Source organism: Anolis sagrei, chromosome X (assembly GCF_037176765.1).
Source record: "Anolis sagrei isolate rAnoSag1 chromosome X, rAnoSag1.mat, whole genome shotgun sequence".
NCBI lineage: Eukaryota > Metazoa > Chordata > Lepidosauria > Squamata > Dactyloidae > Anolis > Anolis sagrei.
The window spans coordinates 88716737-88733184 of NC_090034.1; the positions used below are offsets into that span (position 1 = coordinate 88716737).

The 16448-nt window shown below is 44.1% G+C and overlaps 1 protein-coding gene across 1 annotated transcript in view; it reads right to left on the reverse strand.

The window, feature by feature from the left end:
- NFKBID (NFKB inhibitor delta) overlaps positions 1–15542 on the reverse strand; it is a 35385-nt gene extending 19843 nt beyond the window's left edge. The window contains exons 1-4 of the mRNA XM_067460750.1: positions 15467–15542; positions 14077–14180; positions 9153–9186; positions 7579–7895 (exon numbers count right to left, since the gene is read on the reverse strand). Coding sequence (XP_067316851.1) covers positions 7579–7895; positions 9153–9186; positions 14077–14180; positions 15467–15542 — 531 coding nt within the window. The remainder of the gene's footprint in view (positions 1–7578; positions 7896–9152; positions 9187–14076; positions 14181–15466) is intronic.
- Between the last annotated feature and the right edge of the window lie 906 nt (positions 15543–16448).

Sequence of the window (16448 nt, forward strand, 5' to 3'; positions counted from 1 at the left end):
CTTCCCTCCAATGAGCAGTCGGGCTTTATTTCCTGGAGGATGGACTGGTTGGATCTTCTCGCAGTCCAAGGCACTCTCAGAACTTTCCTCCAACACCACAGTTCAGAAGCATCTATCTTCCTTCGCTCAGCCTTCCCTAAGGTCTACAGATATATAAACCTCACTCGCCTAGTTTCCAAGAGACCAAACAACATCTGAGGATGCCTTCCAAAGATGTGGGTGAAACGTCAGGAGATAATGCTTCTGGAACATGGCCATACAGCCCGGAAAAGTCACAGCAACCCAACACTGTCAGAGTAATCTTGTGTACTCCAGGGTTCCCCATATTTCAGGGCCTGATCCATCTTCTCTGGTCCTCAAGTTAAAGAGGAAGGGCTTCATGGCAAGATTATTACATTGGAAACTGCACACACTCTCACACTGTATGTATGCATGTAGGTAGGTAGGTATGGAATGTATGTATGTATGTTGAGCTATGGGACCACTGGTACTATAGTACATCTGATGTAGACTGTAGCTTGGAAACCTTTCTTTGTGTTATTAAAAGTGATGCTTTTGTAGATGTTCCAAACAAGGCTGTAAAGGGTCTGTGTGTTTCCTGTTTAATGCAGAGCTTAGAAAACATAATTTCCAACCACACAAATATTCTCATGTGTTAGGCTTGGCGTTAAGTATCTGAATGATACGCGATTAGCTATGCCTATGGAAAAGAAATAATCTATATCCTGTGTTCCAACTTGGTTCGATTATCATACCCTCCCAAATGAATTTTAAAAGCACACGGAGAATGGATCAAAAGGTGTGTGGTCAAGTGCAAAAGTAAAGAGTGAGATTATATTAAGCAGAAAAAAAATCTGGCTTTATGTAATGAATTATATATTGAATATATGAATATAAACATTATGTAAATACATAATATGAATACATTATATATTTATATAATAAAATGTATTGAATATAGTATAATATTTTATTCAATATTTAGGTTATATATAAATATTGCAGATAAATATTATAGTATACATTAATGTGCAATCAACCTAACCATGCTCAAAATGATCACTTTCTCTGTGTCACAATCACTGCTGGAGCTCTACGTTCACACTCACACCATCCACTCAATGCATAGTAACACCAACCTTCCAATGAAAGAGTCATATCTACTAGAGTAGTGCGTTGAGTTCGTTTCTCCCGTTTCCTCCGTGTCTTTCGGAGCATGGAAGAGAAAGGCCCCTTCCCATACAAAATACAGCTCGACACGAAAGCAAGCAGGATTGGGTCCCAGCTCCTGGTCTGCTTTTCGGCATCACAGAGTAAGAGGTGCTCCGCGCAGCCACTTTCTGAGCCTGTACGCCACACACACACACACTCTTTCCAAGGAGAGTGCATGTATGGCATGCAGGAGCACCTGCGCCTGCCAATGCCTGCAGCCAAGCACCTCTTACTCTAGAGTACGAGGCACTCGGCTGCAGCCATTGGCAGGCGGAGGCGCTTTCTGGGCCTTCATGCCACACATGAACTCTCCCTGGAAAGAGTGTGTGTGTGGCACGCAGGCCCTGAAAGCACCCATGTCTGCCTGTATCTGCAGCTGAGTGCCTCCTCTAGAGTAGAAACAGAAGGCAAGAAGATGCCTCCTTAAAGCACGTGCCAGGAAGGAGAGCCTGGATGGGTTGATAGAAAATCGATCTTTTGGTACCAAAGAGCAAAAACAGATATCTGCCCTCCAAATTTTGAGAGTTTCCCAAAAAATGGATTGGGCCCCCATTGAAAGCCAGGACAGGAAACGGGTCAAGACGTTCCCCGAATGCACAACCCTAATATCTACCACTTTCACCTCCAGGAGGTAAATGGAACAGAAGTAGTTAAAATACATATAGTTGAGGAGGAATATTATTATCAGAATTAATTTGACACATTCCAGGGGCTTTTTAGGGTGTTGCCTGGGCTACATTTAAGTCTCACTGGACTCAGTTGGGGGGGGGGGGGGTCTGTGTAGATGTGGGTATAATTTCAATGTCAAGGTAAAGGGACATTGACAATGGCTATATGTTGTTGTTGTTCATTTGTTCAGTCGTCTCCGACTCTTCGTGACCTCATGGACCAGCCCACGCCAGAGCTCCCTGTCGGCCGTCACCACCTCCAGCTCCTTCAAGGTCAGTCCAGTCACTTCAAGGATGCCATCCATCCATCTTGCCCTTGGTCGGCCCCTATTCCTTTTGCCTTCCACTTTCCCCAGCATAATTGTCTTCTCCAGGCTTTGCTGTCTCCTCATGATGTGGCCAAAGTACTTCAACTTTGTCTCTAGTATCCTTCCTTCCAGTGAGCAGTCGGGCTTTATTTCCTGAAGGATGGACTGGTTGGATCTTCTCGCAGCATGTATGTATGTCAACCCTGGAGGGACTCAAGGCAGTTTACAACATACTAATGGCAAAAATTCAGTATCAGCATACAGTACACAAAGAAATCATGATGACTAATTACTACATATGGTTATATGTAGTAATTAGTCATCCTAATTTCTTTGTGTACTGTATGCTGATACTGAATTGTTGCCATTAGTATGTTGTAAACTGCCTTGAGTCCCTCCAGGGTTGACATACATACATACATACATACATACATTAAATAAATAAATAAATAAATAAATAAATAAATAATGTACAGGTAAGGTTCTCTCTGTGGCTGTATCCACACTGCAGAATTGTGAAATATTTATCCTTCTCTCTCAGAGTGCTCTGGTGTCACAAAACTGAGGATTCCAAGGGATGAAACCACAGCAGTCAGAGAGCTGTTGAATTGCTATAATTCTGCAGTGTGGATAGTCTATGTTAGCATTTCTCAACCTGGGAGTTGGGACACCTGGGGTGGGGGGGGGGATCGTAAGGGGTGTCAGAGGGGTTGCCAAAGATCATCAGAAAACACAGTATTTTCTGTTGGTCATGGGGGTTTTGTGTGGGAAGTTTGGCCCAATTTTGTCATTGGTGGAGTTCAGAATGCTCTTTGGTTGTAGGTGAACTATAAATCCCAGCAAGTACAACTCCCAAATGTCAAGGTCTATTTTCCCCAAACTCTACCAGTGTTCACATTTTGGCATATTGAGTATTTGTGCCAAGTTTGGTCCAGATCCATCATTGTTTGAGTCCACAGTGCTCTCTGGATGTAGGTGAACTACAACTCCAAAACTCAAGGTCAGTGCCCAACAAACCCTTCCAGTATTTTTTTGTTAGTCATGTGAGTTGTGTGTGCCAAGTCTGGCCCAATTCCATCGTTGGTGGAGTTCCGAATTCTCTTTGATTGTAGCTGAACTATAAATCCCAGCAACTACAGCTCTCAAATTGCGAAATCAATCCCACCCCCAACTCCACCAGTATTCAAATTTGGGCGTATTGGGTATTTGTGCCAAATTTACATCCTGCCTATCAGATATTTACATTACAATTCATAACAGTAGCACACTTACAGTTGTGCAGTAGCAACAAAAATAATGTTATGCTTGGGGGTCACCACAACATGAGGAACTGCATGAAGGGGTCGTGGCATTAGGAAGGTAGCGAACCACTGGTCTATGTGTTTGTCTCACACTGTCTTTTGTCCCTCTCCATGTTTGCTCAAACAATCTCCTATCCATACACACAGATAAACACCCACCCACCCGAGTTTTATTTAGCTGGAGGAAAGACTTGGTAGTGCCCCTTGGTTCCTGCTGCTCTTTCCCTGCCTCTCTTTTCCTCCTCATTCAGTCAGCTTCTGCAGCAGGAAACAGAGAATGTCCGCCCACACCCACTTTGGATTGATGGTCAGGGCATCTCTCTTTCTTTCTCTCCCTCCTTCACTCCCCCTCCCATACGTTTTGATGGATCGATGTGTTGCTCTATGAGAAATACCCAATAGTTTAAAACTGCTTGTGGGAAGAAATCATCCTGCCATTTTGAATCCATGATTCTGTCATTATCTTTTAGGATCTCAGGGACATTCTTACTTAGTTAATGTATTGTTTTACTGCCAGGGACCAGGACTGTTGCTTGTGAAATTCTGTATCTCATTCATCCCAATGATTTGTCTAATAGTGGTGCAATGGGTTCAACCCTTATGCTGGCAGGATTGAAGACTGACAGCTCAGAGGTTCGAATTTGGGGAGAGCGTGGATGAGCTCCCCTCTGTCAGCTCCAGCTCCCCATACAGGGACATGGGAGAATCCTCCCACAAGGATGATAAAACATCAAAACACCCAGGCGTCTCCTGGGCAATGTCCTTGCAGACGGCCAATTCTCTCACACCAGAAGCGATTTGCGGTTTCTCAAGTCGCTCCTAACATGGAAAAAAAAAAAGCTTGTCTGGGTTGAGTATAATGCTTCCTTACTTTTGGGAATGGGGGACACTAGTTGCTGCTCCCCTTCAGGCCACAAATATCTTGGACCAACATTATAGGATTCTACTGTGGAACATAATGATGTAACTTATGATATGGGACCACTTTTACCCGATACAGATCTATATAAATAAAAATGTAATGTTCGTTTGTGGGATTAACAGAACTCAAAAACCACTGGACAAATTGACACCAAATTTGGACACAAGACACCTAACAACCCAATGTATGTCCTTCACTAAAAAAAAAAATTGATTTTGTCATTTGGGAGTTGTAATTGCTGGGATTTATAGTTCACTTACAATCCAAGAGCATTCTGAACTCCACCAATGATGGAATTGAACCAAAGGTGGCACACAGGACTCCCGTGACCAACAGAAACACTAGAAGGGTTTAGTGGGCATTGACCTTGACTTTGGGAGTTGTAGTTCACCTACACCCAGAGAACACTGTGGACTCAAACAATGATGGATCTGGACCAAACTTGGCATGAATATTCCATATGCCCAAATATGAACACAGATGGAGTTTGGGGGAAATAGACCTTATCATTTGGGAGTCGTAGTTACTGGGATTTATAGTTCACCTACAATCAAAGAGCATTCTGAATCACACCAGTGATAGAATTGGGCTAAACTTCCCACACAGAACCCCCATGACCAACAGAAAATACTTACGCCATTTAGTCCAACTCCCTTCACCGGGGCGAGAAAACATAAACAAAGCTCTCCTGACAAAGAGCCATCTAGCCATAGATATAGATATATATGAATCACACACACACACAGATATAGTATCATAGATTTGAAAGGGACCCCTAAAGAAGGACAATAATATGTTGCATGTTCCAGAGTAGGCAAACCAGACAATCTCTACATCAACACTGACAAAGAAACCACAAGAAGTACTGTTTATCCACAGGCATCAAGACATTCCATATATTAGAAACCAACACTTTCTCATTACTTTATTTTCGAGATCACCAGACTGGGCCACAGCAACGTGTGGCAGGGGACGGCTAGTTTAGAATAAAGATACTGAGAACAATTTTCTTACAGTTTGGCAGCATCCTGTCCATTGGTTATTTGCCTTGAGACAGCTATGAGATGGAACAGAATTCTGAATCTGAAGACAGCTTCATAGCAGAGCTTTAATAAAATAAGTTTCTGTATTACATCTTTTAGAATCTTCTAGTCCACATACCATTGTAATTTCTGCCTCTAATGTTGGAAATAGCATTCTTCTCAAGCCTTCACTAAATATTTCTTATGTACATAATTCTTACTGCATTATATGTGTGTGTATTAGTTTGCTATTTTACCTAATCTCTTTGATGTGGGAGGGGTTGCTGACCATGATCAGAACTGAGCATGTTCAGGATTCTGACTCCATTTTAGATTTAGACATCAGTGACGAAATTTGCTTTGAGATGCCTGTAGAGAAGTTTGTTATCAGATGTCAGCAGGAGCAGTATGTTTAGAGATTAAACAGAGACTCTATATTAAACTCCCAAAACAGAGATGCTTTGGACTATAGACTATTGATCACAAGGAAGATGCCCCGTGTAACCTACACAGAGAAACTACTACAAAATCCTATTGTAACTGGATTCATAAGCAAAGTGCCTGTATGCTGTATACATGAAGCTTTGTGAGTAAACCAACTTTGTTATTTTTTAAAAAAACTGTTTATTTTGTCTCTTGAGAGCATAATTTAAAGGCAAATATATTTCAAGGGAGAGTAGATATTTTTGGGCAATTAAAGGAACATTTCTGAAACTCTGCTGAATATAAATGTTTTTGTGCGTTGGCATGTCTTTGTCCCTGACAGTTCAAAGACATACCTAGATACATCAGTTTAAGAGCTGAGAGACCTAGCTGTTTTGCATGAATGCTGGTGAACACAATTTTTCCATAAAGGTTGTGACTTCTAACAAGGTCATGCCCTTCCTATGACCAGTGGTTTTCCCCAAAAGGTCATGTATCCCGTTTCCCAAATGGTTACGGAGATTGATATTTTCCAAAATCGAACACTGTAAAGTCTCTTCTTCCCTGGTACTACAAACAGGCAAATTCAGGTTGCATCTATACTGTAGAATCAATGTCATTTGACCCCACTTTAACTGCCATGGCTCAATGTAATGAATTTGTAGTTTGGGATTTTCCTGCTTTGGCAAAGAAGATTAAAGACTGTAAGACTCCAACTCCCACAATTCCATAGAATTGAGCCATAGCAGTTAAAATGGTGTCAAACTGCACTGCTGCATCCGTATATTGGGAAGTCTGACTTGGCCATGGTAGTCCATGCTCTGCTTACATCTCGTATAGACTACTGCAATGCGCTCTACGTGAGGTTGCCTTTGAAGACGGTCTGGAAGCTTCAACTGGTCCAGTGGACGGCAGCCAGGTTGCTAACAGGAGCAGCACTCAGGAGCATACAACCCCCTTGTTGCGCCAGCTCCACTGGCTGCCGAGTTGTTACCAGGCCCAACTCAAAGTGCTGGCTTTGACCTATAAAGCCCTAAACGGTTCTGGACCAACTTACCTGTTCGAATGCATCTCCCCTTACAAACCACTAAGGACTTTAAGATCGTCTGGGGAGGCCCTGCTCTCGGTCCCGCCTTTGTCACAAGTACGTCTGGCGGGGACGAGAGACAGGGCCTTCTCGGCAGTGGCCCCTTGACTGTGGAACACCCTCCCTAGAGAGAGAAGATCACCTTCTTTGCTCCTAACATTTCAGAAAAAACTGAAAACATGGCTTTTTGAGCAAGCGTTTGCAAATATTGAGTAATGGACATAGGAAAACGGAACATGATGGGACTGGACAATGTTTTTTAATGATGGTTTATTGACTTATGCTTTATTACTGTTGTAATGATTTTATTGTTGTTAATGTTTTAAAATTGTACTTGTGTTTTTGTGGCATTGAATTTTGCCTTGTAAACCACCTCGAGTCGTCGGAAGGCTGAGAGGGGCAGTATACAAATACAATAAATAAATAAATAGCTTCTAAAGGGTAGATGCATCCTGAGTCTGCCCAATTCCCCTCAGTCTACGCATATTTTAGGCCACATTATCCCAGCTTCCTCTGAAAAATGTTGGGAATGGTAGTTTTGATATGTTGCTTGTTTATTTCCCAGGTTTTCCTGGGAATATAGTAGAAATACAACCCTAGTTAGAGATTGTCCCAACCCTTTGCCCCAACCTTACCTCAAAATCCATGGCTGGTGCCGTCTTGGAGCCATGCACTGGCTCAGTGGCTGCTGGTCCTGTTGACCCATAAAGATTTGTTTCCAAGTAAATGAAGGGGCTCATCACACCAAATGGAGGGGCTGGAGGCTGAAGGCAGAAGCTATTGGTGGCATCGACATGCTGGTAGGGGCGGCCAGGTGGGAAGCTTGCTTGGCTGGAGGCATCTGGCTGCCAGGCAGGAAGGGCACCAACAGGGTACTCTGGAATGGCTGTCTGCCCTGGAGTGGGTCCCCCTCCTTCTGGGGCTCCTGCAGGCTCTGGGAATAGGAACTCGGCTAAGTAAAGACAAGATGGAACACAGAATAGTGGCTCAAACCTGCACAAGGCTGCCTTGCTTTCAAGGCAAGGCAGAAGATGCACAGGCGAGCATTCCTAGGGCTATGCATGCCCTGTTCTAAAGGAAACAATTTGTCCCAAAACAGAGAGCAAACCCCCCCCCCCCCAAAAAAACCCCCCAGCATTCTGTAAACAACACAAGTTGTATGTTTTGTTGAAGGCTTTCATGGCCGAAATCACGGGGTTGCTTTTTCGGGCTATATAGCCATGTTCCAGAAGCATTTTCTCCTGACGTTTTGCCTGCATCTATGGCAGGCATCCTCAGAGGTTGTGAGGTCTGTTGGAAATTAGGAAAATGGCAGAACCACAGCAGACCTGGACACAGCATATTATTTGAGAATGCAGAAATACTGGACCACTCTAACAACTGCCTTGTCAGTACACAGAGAAGCCATTGAAATCCACAAGTATGTGAACAATTTCAACAGAAAGGAATTAAACATGAAAATGAACAAAATCTGGGTATTAAAAAAACTCTAAATAAAGTAAATAAAGACAGGAGAGCTCCAGACAAGAAACAACTAGGGACAGCTAATCACCTCTAAACAAAGGATTCCCCCAGGCAGTAAGAAGCCACACCTTGAAAACTGCTAGGCCATTAAATGGTAATCAAGGTGGCCAATTGAAACATTCACACCTACCTCTAACGGACATAACATATGTGGAATGCCCAGGGTGGGAGAAAGAACTCTTGTCTGCTTGAGGCAACTGGCCACTGAGATTAGCATTTAATGGCCTTGTAGCTTCAAAGCTTGGCTGCCTGCTGCCTGGGGGATCCTTTGTTGGGAAATGTTAGTTCTTTCACCTACTGTGGACATTCCACATATATATAAACCCCATTTTCCTAGTTTCCAACAGACCTCATAACCTCTGAAGGTGCCTGCCATAGATGCAGGCGAAAGGTCAGGAGAAAATGTTTCTGGAACATGGCAATACAGCCCAAAAAATGTACAGCAATCCAACACAAGTTGTGTAAATTGCATCTCACATCTGCATCTCATGTCATATATTTTATTCTGAGGTGCATCTTTGGGAACATTTCTAACTCATACTCTGGGTAAGTCTGGTAAGGTTGGAATACCCCCTTCCCTGCCCCATTTTAGAAACGTTGGCATAAAGGAATGAAGCAAGAAAGGACAAGGCAGAGACAGAGGAGATGGAGAGCAATGCATCCTAGTATGTGTGGATCTACTCACCTGGGTGGCTGCCTTCTGGTGCTCCAGAAGGGATCTGTAGGGAGGAAAGATGGGTTTGGCAATAAGTATTTGAAAACAGTAAACCGGTTGGGGTTGCACAGACTTCGTCATCTGACCTTAATCTGGAAACAATTGTTGCGGGAGAGGACTGTCCTAAATCTGAAGCCCTCATTCATTCGATCCCTGGCAAACCAGAATCTGGGGGGCCTTCCACACAGCCAGAATATCAAGGCAGGAGATCCCACATTATCTGCTTTGAACTGGAATGTATGGCAGTGTGGACTCAGATATCCCAGTTCAAAGCAGAATACCAAGGCAGGGATTTTCTGCCTTGATATTCTGGATTATATACCTGTGTGGAAGGGGCCTGGAATTACCAAAATGAAAAAAAAAAAACAAACAACTTATTGAACAAGATCATATGCAGTGTATTGATAATTCTTGGATGCGAATTGCATGATGACAGCCGGGGCGGCTCAACCCATTACGCAAAGTAAGCATTTGCAGTATAGTTGATTTTGCCCAGGGGCGCTCTTGAGGTGCTCTTGGGGGAAAATAGACCTTCACATATGCGAGTTGTAGTTACTGGGATGTATAGTTCACCAACAATCAAAGAGCATGTATTGTCGAAGGCTTTCATGGCCGGAATCACTGGGTTGTTGTAGGTTTTTCCGGGCTATATGGCCATGTTCTAGAGGCATTTTCTCCTGACGTTTCGCCTGCATCTATGGCAGAGGTAGTCAGACTACACAAGAGAAGCCATTGAAATCCACAAGCATATGGACAATTTCAACAGAAAGGAAGAAACCATGAAAATGAACAAAATCTGGCTACCAGTATTAAAAAAAAACTCAAAAATTACAACAGCAAAACAATAGAGAGTAAACAATCAGGCACATCAAATCACTCCCAACAAAAGATTCCCCCCGGCACTTCCAAGCCATTAAATGCTAATCAAGGTGGTCAGTTGAAACATTCACACCTAGCTCCAGCAGACATAAGTCCTTTGTCGCACCCTGGTCATTCCCCAGGTATATAAACCCACTTTCCTACTTCCAACAGACCTCACTACCTCTGAGGGTGCTTGCCATAGATGCAGGCGAAACGTCAGGAGAAAATGCCTCTAGAACATGGCCATATAGCCCGGAAAAAACCTACAACAACCCAATTAAAGAGCATTCTGAACTCCACCAATGGCAGAATTGAACCAAATATGGCACACAGAACTCCCACGATGAACAGAAAATATATATCAATGATTGGTTGGGGGTGGGGGTGGGGCAAAATACTGTTTGCTTACCGTTGAAAATTACCGTTGAAAATTTAAATGCTTTAAAAATAAATAAATAAATAAATAAATTCAGCTAAGCTTTGAAGCTACAAGGCCATTAAATGCTAATCAAGGTGGCCATTTGCAACATTCACACTTGCCCCAAGCAGACAAGATTCTCCCACTCTGAACATTCCAGAGATATATAAACATCACTTGCCTAGTTTCCAACAGACCTCACAACCTCTGCGGATGCCTGCCATAGATGTGGGCGAAACGTCAGGAGAGAATGCTTCTGGAGCATGGATATACAGCCCAGAAAACTCACAGCAACCCAGTGATTCCGGCCATTAAAGCTTTCGACAACACATCTTCACATCCGCTTCCAACTAATCTATACTTCCTCATTAATAACTTTTGCCTTCTTGACCACAATCTGATGTTGCTTGGCCACAGGTATCTTAGTCTTCATCTGTGAAGTGCTGGCAGTATGCCCAGACTGAGGAAGAATTACCTTTGTTTTTAAGAAATTAGAGCTTTAAGTGAGCAAGCTCACATCGTTTCCAGGAAATATATTTCCTTGCCTCATAGGGGTAAGGTAAAGGGGTACAGCTGAACAGATGCCAAATTGTTTTATATATATATAACTGTGCGTGCCTGGAACCAACGAATACCGTATTTACTTGAGTCTAATGAGCCATTGAATCTAATGCACAATTGATTTTCAAAACCTTGAAACTAAAAAAAAGTATTTGCTGCCAAATGTAATGTGCAGCGGCAAAAAGGACATTCTTTGGCAATTGCCCATTACAGTTGTTGCCTGCTTAGAATCCCGTCTTTAAAAACAAACGCGTTAGAACACCAAAGCTTTCATATAATAAATAAATAAATAAATATTGGAAAAGAAAAATTTGGAGTGCATCTATGGTCCATCCATCTTGTCAATAGGTATGAGATGACAGGAGAAGAAAGTCCTCAAAACAGGAAGGAACACAGTTGTACTACCTTCCTTTCTCCACCAAATCCTGCTTCTCTGAATCCTGCTTAGCTAGGGTCTGAAGGTGCTGACCTAAGGGTGCTGTAAGGTATCTGCCAGGGACTTGCAAAAATGGAAATCTAGTACTCTCTTAGATTGCACATATCCTGTTCTTTACATTAGAGTTTCTGTGATTTGCATCTGGCTCTAGAATCATAGAATCATAGAATCAAAGAGTTGGAAGAGACCTCATGGGCCATCCAGTCCAAACCCCTGCCAAGAAGCAGGAATATTGCATTCAAATCACCCCCAACAGATGGCCATCCAGCCTCTGTTTAAAAGCTTCCAAAGAAGGAGCCTCCACCACACTCCGGGACAGAGAGTTCCACTGCTGAACTGCTCTCACAGTCAGGAAGTTCTTCCTCGTGTTCAGATGGAATCTCCTCTCTTGTAGTTTGAAGCCATTGTTCCGCGTCCTAGTCTCCAAGGAAGCAGAAAACAAGCCTGCTCCCTCCTCCCTGTGGCTTCCTCTCACATATTTATACATGGCTATCATATCTCCTCTCAGCCTTCTCTTCTTCAGGCTAAACATGCCCAGCTCCTTAAGCCGCTCCTCATAGGGCTTGTTCTCCAGACCCTTGATCATTTTAGTCGCCCTCCTCTGGACACATTCCAGCTTGTCAATATCTCTCTTGAATTGTGGTGCCCAGAATTGGACACAATATTCCAGGTGTGGTCTAACCAGAGCGGAATAGAGGGGTAGCATTACTTCCCTAGATCTAGACACTATGCTCCTCTTGATGCAGGCCAAAATCCCATTGGCTTTTTTTGCCGCCACATCACATTGTTGGCTCATGTTTAACTTGTTGTCCACGAGGACTCCAAGATCTTTTTCACACGTACTGCTCTCGAGCCAGGCATCCCCCATTCTGTATCTTTGCATTTTGTTTTTCCTGCCAAAGTGGAGTATCTTGCATTTGTCTAGCTTAACGTTTCTCAACCTGGGGGTCAGGACCCCTGGAAGAGGTCATGAGGGAGGTGTCAGAGGGGTCGCCAAAGACAATTAGGAAACACAGTATGTTCTGTTGGTCATTGGAGTACTGTGTGGGAAGTTTGGCCTAATTCTATCGTTAGTGAGGTTCAGAATACTCTTTGATTGTAAGTGAACTATAAATTCTAGGAACTACAACTCCCCAATGTCAAGGTCTATTTTCCCCAAAACTCCACTAGTGTTCACATTTAGGCATATTGAGTTTCCATGCCAAATTTGATCCAAATCCATCCTTGTTTGAGTCCACAGAGCTCAAACAAGGATGGATCTGGATCAAACTTGGATGTAGGGGAACTACAACTCCAAAACTCAAGCTCAATGACCACCAAACCCTTCCATTATGGGAATTCTGTGTGCCAAGTTTGGTTCAATTCCTTCATTGATGCAGTTCAGAATGCTCTTTGATTGTAGGTGAACTATAAATCCCAGCAACTACAACTCCCAAATGACAAAATCAATCCCCCCCCCCCCCCCCCCAGCAGTATTCAAATTTGGACGCACTGGGTATTTGTGCCAAATTTGGTCCAGTGAATGAAAATACATCCCGCATATCAGATATTTGCATTACATTTCAAAACAGTAGCAAAATTACAGTTATGAAGTAGAACAAACATAATCTTATGATTGGGGTCACTACAACATGAGGAACTGTATTGAGGGGTTGCGGCATTAGGAAGGTTACACAGTGGGTTAAACTCCAGTGGCGCAGTGGGTTAAACCCCTGTGCCGGCAGGACTGAAGACCGACAGGTTGCAGGTTCGCATCCGTGGAGAGGCAGATGAGCTCCCTCTATCAGCTCCAGCTCCTCATATGGGGACATGAGAGAAGCCTCCCACAAGGATGATAAAAACATCAAATCATCCGGGCATCCCCTGGGCAATGTCCTTGCAGACGGCCAATTCTCTCACACCAGAAGCAACTTGCAGTTTCTCAAGTCGCTCCTGATACATAAAAAAAAATAATTAGGAAGTTTGAGAACAACTGGTGTAGTTGTTTGTGTACTGGACTGTGGATCCATCTGCACTGTAGAATGAATGTGGTTTGATACCACTTTGCCTGTTTTGGAAGTTGAAGTTTTACAAGGTCTTCAGCATTCTCTATCAAAGAGTCCTGGTGCTTCGCCAAACTACACTTCCCATGATTCCCTTGCATTGCGCCATGGCAGTTAAAGTGGTTTCAATACACATTCATTCTACGATCAAGATGCATCATTGGACTCTGGAGACCAGGTTTCAAATCCATTCTTGGCCATGGAAAGCCACTGGCCATTGGTCAGCCACACTCTCTCAGCCTCAGAGGAAGACAAAGGCAAAACCCTCTGCAAATCTTGTCAAGAAAACCCTGTGACAGGTATGCCTTAGCGTTGCAATAAGACAGAAACGACTTGAAGGCAACCTATAGTCCACCAATCCAATCTTAGTCCAACTAGTGTTAGACCCACTGAAATGATTGTGACATGTTAGACCATACTTATGTAAATCCTACCTGTTTCATTAGATTTACTATAAAATTCTAAGGGCTGCTAAACGCCCTGCAGGTGTTCACAGGGGAAATGTGTGAAAAACGGGGAGTGGGTGGGTGGGAGAAGAGGACAAGGAATCATAACTTGTTTCTGTGGATGACTCACCAGGGATCTAGCGCTGTCTCCTGGCACTGACCGCTCTAGTCGTTTTTTCTCCAATAATTTCCTCACTGTCTGGGATGCAACATTGGTATGTGACACTTTGCAACCTGTAGGTAGAGAGAATAGGTTAGGGTTAGTCACTTGAGTTGTGCACAGAAATTGTTTCTCCTGTTTCCTTTGTTTCTTTCATTTCTTTCAGTCCCTCGGGAGCACGTAATGGGAAGCTTCCCCCCCCCCCCCCCCTTATGAAAATCAGCTCGACATGAAAGCAAATGGGAGTCCCAGCTCCTGGCCTGCTTTTCGGCATCACAGCTTAATCTTTTTTATCAATCCCCCAGCAAATAAAAAGTAAACCCTTATTCCCTGAAAACTACTCTCCTCTTCTAGGAGGTCATCGCTCTTCCTTATCTGGAAGTGGGAAGCCTCCTTAAAATGCCTTGGAGAGTGCGTAGCTGGCTGGCATAGTGTAGCCCAGGAGAGAAAGCACTCGTGCCTGCAGCTGAGCGCCTCCCAGAACTTGCCTCATTGCCTTGGAAAAAGAGAGAGAGAGAGTGTGTGTGTTTGTGTGTGTGTGTGTGTGTGGCATGCAGGCCCAGAAAGCATGCGTGACTACCAGTGCCTGCAGTTGAGTGCCTCTTACTCTAGAGTAAGAGGCGCTCGGCTGTAGGTATTTCCAGGTGCTTGTGGTTTCTGAGCTTGACCTGCATGCCACACACACACACACACTTTCCAAGGAGAGTGTGTGTGTGATATGCAGGCCCAGAAAGCATGCATGCCTGCCAGTCCTGCAATTGAGTACCTCTTACTCTAGAGTAAAAAAACGAACTTGCCTCCTTGCATTGGAAGAGTGTGTGTGTGTGGCGTGCAGGCCCAGAAAGCATGCGTGACTGCCAGTGCCTGCAGTTGAGTGCCTCTTACTCTAGAGTAAGAGGCGCTTGGCTGTAGGTATTTCCGGGGTGCTTGTGGTTTCTGGGCCTGCCCTGCATGCCACGTACACACACACTTTCCAAGGAGAGTGTGTGTGTGATATGCATGCCCAGAAAGCATGCATGCCTGCCAGTCCTGCAACTGAGCACCTCATACTCTAGAGTAAAAAACAGAACTTGCCTCCTTGCATTGGAAGAGTGTGTGTGTGTGGCGTACAGGCCCAGAAAGCATACGTGACTGCCAGTGCCTGCAGTTGAGTGCCTCTTACTCTAGAGTAAGAGGCACTCGGCTGTAGGTATCTCCAGGTGCTCGTGGTTTCTGGGCCTGCCCTGCATGCCACACAGAAAGCATGGATGCCTGCTGGTCCTACAACTGAGCACCTCTTACTCTAGAGCAAAAAACAGGACTTGCCTCCTTGCCTTGGAAAGAGTGAGTGTGTGTGGCATGCAGGCCAGAAAGTGCACACCTGCCAGTGCCTGCGGCGGAGTACCTCCTCTAGAGACTAGAAACAGCAGGCAAGAAAATGCCTCCTTAAAGCGCATGCCGGGATGGCGAGCCTGGATGAGGAGCCACCCCGCCCCCAAATAATGGTTTGATAGAAAACTGATCTTTTGGCACCCAGAGTGAAAACAGATATCTGCCCTCTTGATTTCCAGAGGCTCCCAAAAAATTGATCGGGGCCTCCACCAAGAGCCGGTTTACTCCAAATGCCCTATTATTCACAATGGAGAGAGTGGCAAGAGAACAGCCCTCTGCCGTCCACAACATTTCTTTTGATAGACTCTGAAATTTAGACAGATGAAAAAAGTGACTTCTTTTTCTTTTCCAAATAAGAACTCATTGAAGTCCAAAATTTACTATTTGTGAAAGAACAAGTCACAACTGCAGAGGAGAGTTGGATGGCATTGTTCCAGTGGCAGCTTGGCTGTTGATGGGACATCAGTACCTGTCTACAAAACATCATTCTGACAAATCACCAGCTAGCAAACTCATGCATATAACTATTTGGATGAATGGGTTAAGGAACTGGAGGGCTAAGGCTCAGGCAAAAGCAAACGGTTGCAACCTAGGGCCCTTCCACACAAGCATATAAACCAGAATATCAAGGCAGATAATCTGCAATATTTGCTTTGAACTGGATTATCTGAGTCCACACTGCCATATAATCCAGTTCAATATCTATTTTATACAGTTGTGTGGAAGGAGTCCTAGTCTGTGTGTTCTTTCACATTAATAACTTCTTCCATGGCATTCTGATGTTGCTTGGCAGCACGGTTTGCATCTGTGAAATGTTAGAGCAGTGTTTCTCAACCTGGGGGTTGGGACTCCTGGTTTGGGGGGGGGGGGTCATGAGGGAGTTTCAGAAGGGTCACCAAAGACCATCAGATAGTCTTAGGAACCCCTTTGGCATAGTTGTTTGGGTTCACAGTGCTCTCCGGATGTGGGTG